Here is a 12,854-nt window from a genome sequence, read left to right as displayed (position 1 = left end):
ACAACACTTGTAAGCCAGTAACAGATATAACTGCTGCTATTCTCTCAGTATATGTCTTGGAATTTACAAATAAGATCTTCCAGCTCTGTAGCCGACATATGTGTTCTTGATCATAGACATTTATGTCTGAAAGGGTTAAAACTGTAGTTTTTGTGAAAAACTATCATCCAACCACCGTGCCTGCGTGGTCCCTGCTTTTGGAAACGCAGGCTGCCCATTTACCATGTCATAGTCCAGTTATGCGATGACTGGAGGCCAAAAAAAGAACATTCGACATGCTGTGCAAAATTCCTGATGCCGAATAAGCCAAGCTTTTTCTTTGTACGTCTAAACTTCACTTGAATAGAATCTAATTACCACTTTTTTTCCAGAAGAAGACTCTGATTTGGATCATTTAATACCATAATGTATCCAAATTTATCTATGCCACCTTTTGCTTGAGGAGCTTTACAGTGATAATGTGCTGTTCCTGAGAGCATGAGTCATTCCACAACTTCACAGCTGTAATATGAGGCCATTAGTTGCTTCAAGGGATGATTAGCTATTCTAAGACAATCCAATGAAATCCACTGAAACATCTTTTTCTGTCCTGCTCATGTTTTTTCCACTGCATTAAGCGTCTCTGTTGATCGTGTTCCTAGTAATATCACACCAAACCTTGCTGTCAGGGCTGAGATGTTGGCCTAAAGGTGCACGCAGTATTCTAAGCTCTTAACAGGGGCATGTAAATGTTAAAAAAAATATAAAAGGTGACGATACACACTGTGGCAGTCAACACGATATAGAAAGTCACTGTTACAAACACACTTGCAGACACAGTGTAATCCCGGTACTGATGTTTGAAGCAGAGTTTTGTCTGTTTGTTTAGGGAATTGATACACAGCCCTGAAAAGTATGGGCAGCTCAATGTAAAAGTCTTTAGAACTGTATAATTTGTACCGAATGGGCAAAGCACCACATGGTGTTACATTTTTCTTTGGCACATACATCAAAGAGCCACACTGCATTTGCTGCTGTGAGGGTTCTGGTTTCTCTTGCTTTTTTCATGTTGAGAACAGCAAATTCTCTGACCATCATCCAACAAATCTGAATCTACGTCCTTGTACCAAACGCTGCTCACTGGCTGTATAAGCACACACAGCTTTTTGCTCATATTCATCTCAAGATTCACCAACATAATTCTGCTTGAACATTTCATAGCAGCCATTTTATATCCAAACCTTGGATGGCAACAATTTTAGGCAAATTGGAGATGGTTTAACAGAAAATGTTCTAAAACTTTCGTGATTTCAGATGTAGTGACTCAGGTCTTATAAATGGAAAAAAGTGTGCACATATTTAACCAAATAATTTTCAGAGTGATACTTAAAAGGCCTATCTGGAAACTCCAGAATTGTGTGGGGGTTTTTTTTGTTTGTTTTTAAGTTGAATGGCATTTTCTTAATTTGTGTGACTAGAAATTTCATGGTAAAAAGGATTCTACATGTTTTATCTTGCAATATTGTGAACTGTGTTTATTTAGAAATTGTCGCCAGTTTTGGGGTTTTTTGCATTTTCTTTTATTAGTGTGTCCTCAGATAGTCCAACAGGAGCATTGGGCTTTTTTTTCACATGTTTACAAGCCAATATTGAGACAATTTTTAATGCATCTATCGAAAATTACACACCTAATACATTTTGTTGGTAAGAAACACCAGTGAAAATTTCAGGCCTTTATGTTTTTTTTATATATTCATGTTTAACATTGCAATGTGATTTCAATAGGTAAAAAATTGTTTAAAAGTGTGTCAATGGGCCATTTTTCCAAAACCAAAAAATATCTTGAATTATCTGTGAAGCTAAACTTTCCCAACGTGCATTATATATGTCCAGACTTTGAGCCAAACATTTTTATGTAAATTGGAAATGGTTGAGTAGACAGTGTTCTAATAACTGTCTGATTTGAGATGGAATGACACACATGTGAAAGAGTCTATAGAAGGCGTGCAGAGCTGCCCCTAACTTCCATGACCCATACAGTGGTGAGTTAGTGGTCACAGACTTCCAAGGGCTAGAAAACAGCACCCTGACTGCTGCTGGTATCGGGATGAAATCCTTGGATGGGTCCTGGGTTTATCCAGAAGTTTCAATCCCCAGCCTCATTTGGCAAAAATGGTAATTCCAGGAATTGATACTATTGACTTTTCCCCATGCTTGCGTGACCTAAATCAAACAGAACACCTCTGGGGCATTATGTTGTGGTCCATCTGATGTTGCCGCGTTGCACCTGAGACCATCCAGGAGCTCACTTATGCCCTGGTCCAGATCTGGGAGGAGATCCCCCAGGACACCATCCATCATCTCATTAGGAGCATGCCCTGATTTCATAGGGCATGTGTATAGGCATGTAGGGCCCATAGAGAGTACCATTTTGAGTTCCTGCTGTAGTAGGTTGATCAGTCATGGAGTGGACTCATTTTTATTCACGATCATTATTTAGAAGGTTCCAAGTGTGAAACTCAAACAAGTCCTTGTGGCAAGATGACATCACCACATGCCACCTGTTCTCTGACAGGTCCCAGGACTTCTGCTGTGAGACCTGTGGCTGTACCATGCGCTCTGCCCTCCTGGATCTAACCCCCAATAGCAACCCTGGTGCTGAAGACCATACGGCTAAAGAACTGGCTCAGCAAATCAACTTTAAGGTACAAACTCTGGTTGTTACATGAGGCGGGTTAAATTCATAGTTCTTTTGTTTTATATTTTCTCTGTGCATGACAATTCATAACAAAGCAGATTTTGATAATAATTGTTTAACTCGTATCACAACTTTCCATAATTACAGGGAGTGCAGAATTATTAGGCAAATGAGTATTTTGTCCACATCATCCTCTTCATGCATGTTGTCTTACTCCAAGCTGTATAGGCTCGAAAGCCTACTACCAATTAAGCATATTAGGTGATGTGCATCTCTGTAATGAGAAGGGGTGTGGTCTAATGACATCAACACCCTATATCAGGTGTGCACAATTATTAGGCAACTTCCTTTCCTTTGGCAAAATGGGTCAAAAGAAGGACTTGACAGGCTCAGAAAAGTCAAAAATAGTGAGATATCTTGCAGAGGGATGCAGCAGTCTTAAAATTGCAAAGCTTCTGAAGCGTGATCATCGAACAATCAAGCGTTTCATTCAAAATAGTCAACAGGGTCGCAAGAAGCGTGTGGAAAAACCAAGGCGCAAAATAACTGCCCATGAACTGAGAAAAGTCAAGTGTGCAGCTGCCAAGATGCCACTTGCCACCAGTTTGGCCATATTTCAGAGCTGCAACATCACTGGAGTGCCCAAAAGCACAAGGTGTGCAATACTCAGAGACATGGCCAAGGTAAGAAAGGCTGAAAGACGACCACCACTGAACAAGACACACAAGCTGAAACGTCAAGACTGGGCCAAGAAATATCTCAAGACTGATTTTTCTAAGGTTTTATGGACTGATGAAATGAGAGTGAGTCTTGATGGGCCAGATGGATGGGCCCGTGGCTGGATTGGTAAAGGGCAGAGAGCTCCAGTCCGACTCAGACGCCAGCAAGGTGGAGGTGGAGTACTGGTTTGGGCTGGTATCATCAAAGATGAGCTTGTGGGGCCTTTTCGGGTTGAGGATGGAGTCAAGCTCAACTCCCAGTCCTACTGCCAGTTTCTGGAAGACACCTTCTTCAAGCAGTGGTACAGGAAGAAGTCTGCATCCTTCAAGAAAAACATGATTTTCATGCAGGACAATGCTCCATCACACGCGTCCAAGTACTCCACAGCGTGGCTGGCAAGAAAGGGTATAAAAGAAGAAGAACTAATGACATGGCCTCCTTGTTCACCTGATCTGAACCCCATTGAGAACCTGTGGTCCATCATCAAATGTGAGATTTACAAGGAGGGAAAACAGTACACCTCTCTGAACAGTGTCTGGGAGGCTGTGGTTGCTGCTGCACGCAATGTTGATGGTGAACAGATCAAAACACTGACAGAATCCATGGATGGCAGGCTTTTGAGTGTCCTTGCAAAGAAAGGTGGCTATATTGGTCGCTGATTTGTTTTTGTTTTGTTTTTGAATGTCAGAAATGTATATTTGTGAATGTGGAGATGTTATATTGGTTTCACTGGTAAAAATAAATAATTGAAATGGGTATATATTTGTTTTTTAAGTTGCCTAATAATTATGCACAGTAATAGTCACCTGCACACACAGATATCCCCCTAAAATAGCTAAAACTAAAAACTACTTCCAAAAACATTCAGCTTTGATATTAATGAGTTTTTTGGGTTCATTGAGAACATGGTTGTTGTTCAATAATAAAATTATTCCTCAAAAATACAACTTGCCTAATAATTCTGCACTCCCTGTATATTAAGAATACTGGAACTCCACAGATTATATCTAGAGCCTTTATTTATTAGGACCACAGAGCAAATGGGCCAAAAGCACTGTTCATTGTGTTAACAGTTCATTATGGAATGGAAGCTAACATAATCCCACTACAAAGATTATAAAGTCAGTGCATAATTTAGCAAATACCTATTAAGACAGTTCTCATCAATTTATTGCAGTGGCTCAATAGGCATGCCCCTTATTTTTACATTTCTTTTGTTTGAGAACTATGCAGGATGAGAATTAACATTAAATATGAGCTTTACCTTTAAAAATCCTCTCCTGGAGGAATGTAGGATGAATATATAGATTTGATGTCTGGCCCCATTACAAAAGGCAAGGCATGGTATAGATTACTTAAATTGCCTGTGTTTATGCAGGCAGAGTCCAGTTTATCCAGAGAATCTAGTGAGAATGAAGGAGGAGAAAGTGAACCTTCAACCCACACCCAGGGACCCTCCTCTGCAAGCCAAGAAGCTGAAAAAGACCAGGCCGAACAGGTAGGTATTTTTTTACCACTCTTGTTTTACACAAGACAGCACATAACCTACCTGCAGCCAGCTCACCACCTACGGAGTAATCCATCCCAGTGGTTTTGTTTTATTTTATTCCGGATGCGTCAGCTAGGAAACCAGATGTTTACAGAGTTGAGTCCTCTGAATTCTCTTTTCTTTCTATTGTTAATTCCTCCCACCAGACAAGCACAGACATGTGCTTGCTAAAAATAAAACGATGATGATTTTTTTTCTTCACATGAGATTCAGCCCCACTCTGCCCAAATGAAGCGATTTGTTTAACCAGTGTCTTACTCCCTTTGAAGACTTTTTCACCCTTTACATTGCTTTAAATTATGATCCCATAATCTTCCTTAACTGTTGGCAGGTGATTCGAAAAACTGCCATGACTGGGAGTCTTTGAAGGTGAAACAACAATTTACCATAGGGATTGTACAGAGGGTATCATTCTTTTAACCTGAGTAAAACTGCACTGTAACTTACATTGAACACATAACAAAGTAGATTTTCAGCATAAAATTGCCTGCAAGTACCACATTTTTTTTGTTCTTTACATTACATTCATGTGCTAACTTTCATGTGTCTTCTGGAGCAATTGTTTATCCAAGGAAGTACAAAATTTTAAATCATAGTTTTAATAAATACTTTTCGTCTATAATTTGCACTATTAGCACAGGTTGTGGCATCAGCACAAAACAGTGCGAGCTCTCCCAGTTTGTTCTATCACATATAAAATAATATAATATATAATAAATATAGAATATATATAAAAATTTGATATAGAGTAGTGGTATAGTATAGTTGAAAAAAATGTCAGTTTAAAATTCAGTTTCAGCTAAAATGTATTCTCATGTTTCATAGTTAAATGTATTGTCAAATATTTGCAAGAACAACTTTTGTATTTAGTCCAGTCAATTTTTAACATTTACATAAAACAGTACATACAGCTGTCAGGTTATAATTCATGTTTTTCATGGAATCTAGCCATGCAATTCCTCCATATTCCACTTATCCTTTGTGGAGGGACTGTCCCAGCTGTTATAAGGTGAGAGGCAGGGTACTACCCTGAATAGATCATCTTTGTCAAACCAACACAGAAAGACAGCGCACTCACATTCACACCTTTAGGCAATTTAGATTCTCCCTATTAACTGCATGTCTCTGAGAAAAGACCTGTGGCCAGATAGTGTATTTCAACCCATTCAAACCCTTCTTGCTGGGAGGCTATAGTGCTAACCACTGTGTCACTGTACTGTCCATCCAGTGTGTCATTTTAAACACTCGTGTTTAACATTGTAGAAGATCTGTCATGGTAGCTTAAAGCCTGTTATACCATGGCTTCTATTCACAAGTTGTGATATGGGTGAGCTTTGTTGCCTAAGAGGATTGATTTTGGTGCCAGCTGCTACCCACAGAAGCACAGAGACTGAGTGTGAAGGAGCACCGTGGAGGGTCAACTTAGATCAGTGCTGCTGTGTTAGGATAAACTAAGGAGGGACATATCAAAAATAGTACTCACCATCTGCTGCTAGAATTGGGTGTGTGTGTTATAAATGCAGAATCAGACAGGCTGGCATTCCACACTGCCTCTCTGCTGTTGATGATGATAAATGATCATCATCAATGCATCTAGCCAAAAATATGCAAAAAACTATTTAAACATAAAAAAATTACAAAGAAAGAACAACATTGTATCCACGACTCAACCAAAGACTGAAACAAAAATGTGGATTATTAAACAGGTCTCTGTTAGTACATTAATTAAAAAATTAATAACAAATTGATTTTTTCTGCTTTACAGAAACCCGGTTAGATGAGGAGGATTATGTTAGTTCAAATGAATCAGAACCCTCGAGTTATACTAATTTTCCGTATCTTCGAAGCACAGGCTCAGGAGGCGGTGTGGCGGCACTCCAGCTTATTAATCAGATTCAGAGTTTTAATATATTTGAAGGCCTGTTGAAAACCAGTTTTATTTGTGATCATCTATCGTCTACCTGGGCCTTACACAGAGTTTCTGTCTGATTTCTCAGACTTGTTATCTGATTTAGTGTTCGGCTCAGATAAAATAATTATGGATTGGATGGATTTTAACATCCATGCTAAAAACATTTATTCTATTATTAAGCTCAATTGGCTTTTATCAAAATGTAAAAGAACCCACTCTCCACTTTAATCACACTTCTAGATCTATTTATGATATATAGAAGAGAAACTGAAAACCTTTTGTCTGATTTTTTTTTTTTCTAATAACATTTTAATTTATAATAATGTATTACACAGCAGTGGGGAATAAATTCATCCACTGTTATCTTCCACAATCCCATGTGCAGAGCAGTTACTTGACCGTTAGTCCAACAGAGGTCGATTATCTTGTTAATAACTTTACGTCTTCACTGCATACGACTCTGGATACTGTAGCTCCTGTGAAAAAGAGAGCCTTAAATTAAAACTACGTTCAACTCTCTGGTATAACTCTCTAACGCGCACCATAAAGGTGATGACTTGTAGGCTAGAGAGGAAATGGCGTGTCACAGATTTGGCAGATCATCATTTAGCTTGAGTAATAGTTTGTTGCTTTATAAGAAAGCCCTCTGTAAAGCCAGAACATCTTACTATTCATCACTGATTGACAAAAAGTAAGAGCACTGTTAAATCAATCATTCCTTTAACATTAACTAGTTATGACTTCATGAACTTCTTCACAAATACAATTTTAACCATTAGAGAAAAAATGACTCATAATCTTCTCACAGAGATAACATTATGTACAACTACTTTCGGTACCATTGATATTCATTTGGAGTCCTTTTTCTCCAATTGATCTTTCTGAGTTAACTCAGGGAATTACTCCCTCCCAGCCATCATCATTTCTTTTAGATCCCATTCCTACAAAACTGCTCAAAAAATGTCCTAATATTAATTAATGCTTCAATCTTCAATGTGATCAACCTATTAATTGGCTACGTACTACAGGTCTTCAAGCAGTAGTTAAACTGTTAACTATAGCATCTTGATGCATGCTCAATCATCAAGTTAAGGAAATCCCAAAAACTTAATTCTGTTCATCTGGAATGTAGCGTATTCAGTGGGAGAAAAGTTTCGTCACTCATCCAGGTGACTTCTTCAGTCTCAGCTGACTGCAGGTTTCCCCAACCTTGCAGTACCTTTGAACAATGACTGAAAGTAGCCCACTGTGAGCATTCTTGGAGTGATTTTTGACCAGGATATGTCCTTCAATGCACATATTAAACAAATATGTAGGACTGCTTTCTTCCATTTCAGCAACATCTCTAAAATTAAAAATATCCTGTCTCAGAGTGACGCTGAAAAACTAGTTCATGCATTTATTACTTTTAGCCTGGACTACTGTAATTCATTATTATCAGGATGTCCAAAAATTCCCTAAAAAGCCTTCAGTTAATCAAAAATGCTGCAGCAAGAGTACTGACAGGGACTAGAAAGAGAGAGCATATTTCTCCTATATTGGCTTCCCTTCATTGGCTCCCTGTTAAATCCAGAATTGAATTCAAAATCCTGCTCCTCACATACAAGGTCTTAAATAATCAGGCCCCATCTTATCGAAATGACCTTATAGTACCATATCACCCTATTAGAGCACTTCACTCTCACACTGCAGGCTTACTTTCAATTCAATTCAATTTTATTTATATAGCGCGAAATCATAACAAAAGTTGCCTCAAGGCGCTTTATATTGTACAGTAGATACAGAGAAAAACCCAACAATCATATGACCCCCTATGAGCAAGCACTTAGGCAACAGTGGGAAGGAAAAGCTCCATTTTAACAGGAAGAAACCTCCAGCAGAACCAGGCTCAGGGAGGGGCGGCCATCTACTGCGACCGACCAAAGCTGCTTGACCTAAAGGACAGGCAAAATTTAGCTCCTAAAAGTGGTTCAAAGCAATTTAAAGACAGAAGAACAAAAGCTTAAAAGCTTAGTAGAAAAGGTCTATAAAATAAATGAGTTCCAGACATTTGTTGAGGAAACAGCCAAACAGCCAGAAATGTAACTGATTAGATGACTAATGTCCTTGTCTTAGTGATGCTTACACTGAGATCCTCTTCCACAGGTAGAGGCTTCTCAGTCCACAAGAGCGGAAGCACTTCAGACACCTACAACCCCCACAAGTTCTGATCGTCCTCTCAGCCCCAGGCAACGTCGCGCCCAGCAGACCCAAAGAGAGTCAGCAGCCAGCAGAGCAGTTTTCACACCAGTTCATCAGCCTCAGGATGAAAGCCACACAGGCTCTGCAGTTCTCATTGTGGTGCTCACTCTGGCTTTGGCTGCACTCATCTTCCGCAGGATCTACCTTGCACATGAGTACAAATTTGACTATGATTTGTGACCTTCCTCCTGAGTCAACCGCTCGTACTACCAACTCCACAGAACTTTAATTAGCTGAAGCAGAACCAGAGGTGAGGCAGTGGCTAACAGTGACTACAGCTGCCCTCCCTGGCTGTCCACAGCGGGTTCAGCCTCCACTTAGGGGGAACTTTCATTCCTCTAATCGCTAGAACACCTCCAGGGTGTCTTTAATTCAATGTGAATTTTACTTTCCAGAGCATCTTGCATTTTTATGAATGGGAAGCTTCATTGTTTGTGACCTGTTAAACCACACACACAACATGTCCCCTTCCATAGAAATTGTCAATCTTACGGCTGCTGACTGTTTCCAGTATTGAAATAACAGAGTAACGTAAAATGACAACAACATAGGATCAGGGGCAGTTGTTGTCTCATACTAATTATTTGATCAAGAAAGCATCTGCACAAAATACATGTGCTATTATGACTTCATCATGTGTTTTATCTTCCTGCAAGGTCAGCTTGGTCACAGTGCACAGGGCTCTGTTTTAATGGTTTAAGGCTAACAACAAGCACAAAGTTAATGTGGACAATTGTTTTAATTGCATGGGGGCATGCAGAACAATCTGAATAGCAGAAGCTGCAGCTGCATCACCGTGTGTCCTGCTACCTTTAGGTGACTGCGGAGATTTAATAGACTGATGTGGAAGCTTTCTGCACACTGTAAAACACCAGTAGTTCAGACAAGGACCAAGACAAATATTAAAAAACAAAATTTAATAAATTAATCTAAATACAGTACAACAGAGCCTTATGATAAAAAGCGTGGACTATAACACAGTCTATTCCTTTATAGGTATAGAGTGTTTTACTGATACCTGTACCAATATCCTGTGCTATAATCACTGTAATTTGTGTCTGTGTATTTATTTGAAAAGAATACAAAAAGAGTATTTAAAATGTTTAAACTGAGATTTTTCTTCATTTCCCCCAAATACAATAAATTTATACTCATCTTATACAAAGTTGTCTGTGAAGGTCCAATTAATACTGAATTATCAGTGCATCTAAAGATTTTGTTTGCAACTTGTGCTCCTGATAAGATGATAACCCTTAGCTAAGGGATTACATATTCCAGCAAGAAAATCGAGAAAACCAAATGGCAAATATAAGAAAGGATATCTGCAGTAAAAGTCCAGGTATATAACTAAAGGCTAGAGAGAGGAACTTGTGCTTGTATTGCACACTAGTGCACAGGATTTTGGTAACGTGCACCAGTAATGGTAAAGGCACCTGTAGAAATTAAACACTTGCTTTCAGTAAGTATTTTAAGTAACTATTTTATTTCACCATATTCATTTTTCAGCACAACAATTGTAAACCACATTCTTCACAAGTTGTCATAGCACTAAAGCTCCATAGTAAAAGACTCTGGGTGCTAAAGCATTTGTGCAGTCCAGTCATGTCACCCAATGACAAAATTGTAGCTTCATGAATCCAAAATTCACAAAGGAAGCCTCGAGTGTTATGTTTCTTCACTGTCATCATTGGATGTTATCTTTGTACTATTTTCATTTAAATATAGGGTTTAAATTAATCGTTACTGTTCTGGAAATGGGGCTAAAAATTGATGAATTTTTTCAAAGTGGGGTTTAGGATTATGCTTTCTTTTCCTCTGAACTTTAACCCTTTAAAGCCTAAAAGAATTGTCCGAATATTTGTTGAACCATCTGGGAAATATGATACACTAGATGTTAAGGGGTCAGGTCTTTTAATGGCTGAAGTGTCTAATGTCTTGCACACAGAAACATTTAAGATCCATTTCCATCAGAACACTACCTGCTTTGTGCTGAAGCATTTGTTATATGTTGTGCTGCCACCAAAATAGAGCCTCCACTGTAAAGCTTCCTAGCAATCCTGTGTGACTGATGCAGTATCAGCTAAATGCATGTTTACTGAAGAACATGATCAGGGCAGACAGCTTTGAAATCTTATTACCATAGCAATGTTTATTGGTGATGTCATTTTAAGGATTACTTGCTCAAACAAGACAGTGTCGTCAGAAACGTCTGCCAAACGTGCAACCAAGTCCTTAATTCCAACAGAAGTATGAGTGCCTGGACTCTTCACCTGTCACACCAACATCACACTTTGTTTCCAACACAAACTCGCTTTTCTGTGGATTTGTAATTCCGTTTGTTTCAGTATCTTTCCTCCTTCGGTACTTCTGTCCCCCCAGCTGTTTCATGGTGTTTATAGCACATGTCTTTGCATTCATTTCTTGTTTGCCTTGCATTCTCTGAAGTTATTTTTCCCAGTTTTTTTAATAGACTCAGAAACTGTCTCCAGCATTTAGTATTTACCCTTTTTGATTTAACTTAGATTTAGAATTTTATCAGTCTCATGAGACTCAGAGGAACATTGAAGCAATTTAAATTTATTCTTTGCAAATCATAGCTGACGGCTTTCTGACACGTAGAACGTCTTGGCTGCATACAGATAGGTCAAAGGAAGTTGCAACAGTTTACAGGAACGAATTTGCCTCTGTAGTCTTTTTCTTCTTCAAGCAGCATCGGCTACCTGCATATGTCCAGATATTACATGTAGACAGTCAAGATTTTTTTTTTTTTTATCAATATGCATTTTCTCAGAATTTCTTTATGACAGTCTCTTCCATCTTTATTCCCATAGCTGGTGTACTTGGATATAAACAGAAAATAAATCCATTTCAGATGAAGGAATGTGTTTGCCATGTGCCAAGTTTTATTCTGTCTTATCCTTATTTGTTACCTTATTTAGCCCCTCACAGCCCATTGTCCATCAGTGGGCTAGTTTCAGTTATTGTGCAAATGTACTGTTTATAACGTTGGGGAAACCTGCAGTAGCTGAGACTGTAGAAGTCACTCGGATGAAACGTTTCTCCCACTGAAAACACTATGTCCAGATGAATAGAATCAACCTTGTGGGATTTTCTTACCTGGATGATCGAGCATGCATCAAGTCAAAGTCTGATGATCAAGCTGACCTCTTGCAGTTGTGTGCAGGGCCTGGATCCCAGAATGTCTGATGATCAATAGATGCTCTCTCATTGTTTCACTGCCTGTTAAACTTGTTACAATTTCCTTTGGGCATATTATCTTGCTTTTCAGGCTCTGCATGCTCAAATTGCAAGATTTTGATCAAAACAAATCAGGGCCTTCAGGACAAAAAAGTTGTTTGATCAATGCAACATGTCTAAATGCTTCATTCGGAACACGTCAACACCAAGGTTGTTTTTTCATTTGATAGCCATACCCTACATTTAAGAATTCAAATATGGCATTATTTTATGAACATTACTTTTACACAGAAAAAAATAAAGCCAGATGACTATCAAATTGAACAGTAAAAGGTGACCTTTCGTACTATAATTTGTTTTCATCAGCCACCCCAATGGCGATATGACCTTTTAAAAGCTCACCCAATATCTACTTTTTGAAGTTGTCCACAGTGAATGATCAAAGGACATATCACATATCTAGTTTTTGGTCTTCTAAAGACATTGAATTGATGCCGTTTTTGTAGTGAAGCTATGATGCATGCCATGATGATGGTCAAAGTATGTTATAGATTAAA

General features: G+C 38.7%; 1 protein-coding gene across 1 annotated transcript in view; it reads left to right on the top strand.

Moving 5' to 3' along the window:
- Window positions 1–11,739, top strand: part of ube2j1 (ubiquitin-conjugating enzyme E2, J1) — a 28,481-nt gene extending 16,742 nt beyond the window's left edge. Inside the window, exons 6-8 of the mRNA XM_005475114.4 lie at window positions 2,555–2,684; window positions 4,776–4,895; window positions 9,004–11,739. Of these exons, the coding sequence (XP_005475171.1) occupies window positions 2,555–2,684; window positions 4,776–4,895; window positions 9,004–9,279 (526 nt within the window). The 3' untranslated portion in view covers window positions 9,280–11,739. The remainder of the gene's footprint in view (window positions 1–2,554; window positions 2,685–4,775; window positions 4,896–9,003) is intronic.
- The last annotated feature ends 1,115 nt before the right edge of the window (window positions 11,740–12,854 follow it).

Source organism: Oreochromis niloticus, linkage group LG15 (genome assembly GCF_001858045.2).
Source record: "Oreochromis niloticus isolate F11D_XX linkage group LG15, O_niloticus_UMD_NMBU, whole genome shotgun sequence".
Taxonomy (NCBI): domain Eukaryota; kingdom Metazoa; phylum Chordata; class Actinopteri; order Cichliformes; family Cichlidae; genus Oreochromis; species Oreochromis niloticus.
This window is presented reverse-complemented; position numbering and strand designations above follow the sequence as displayed.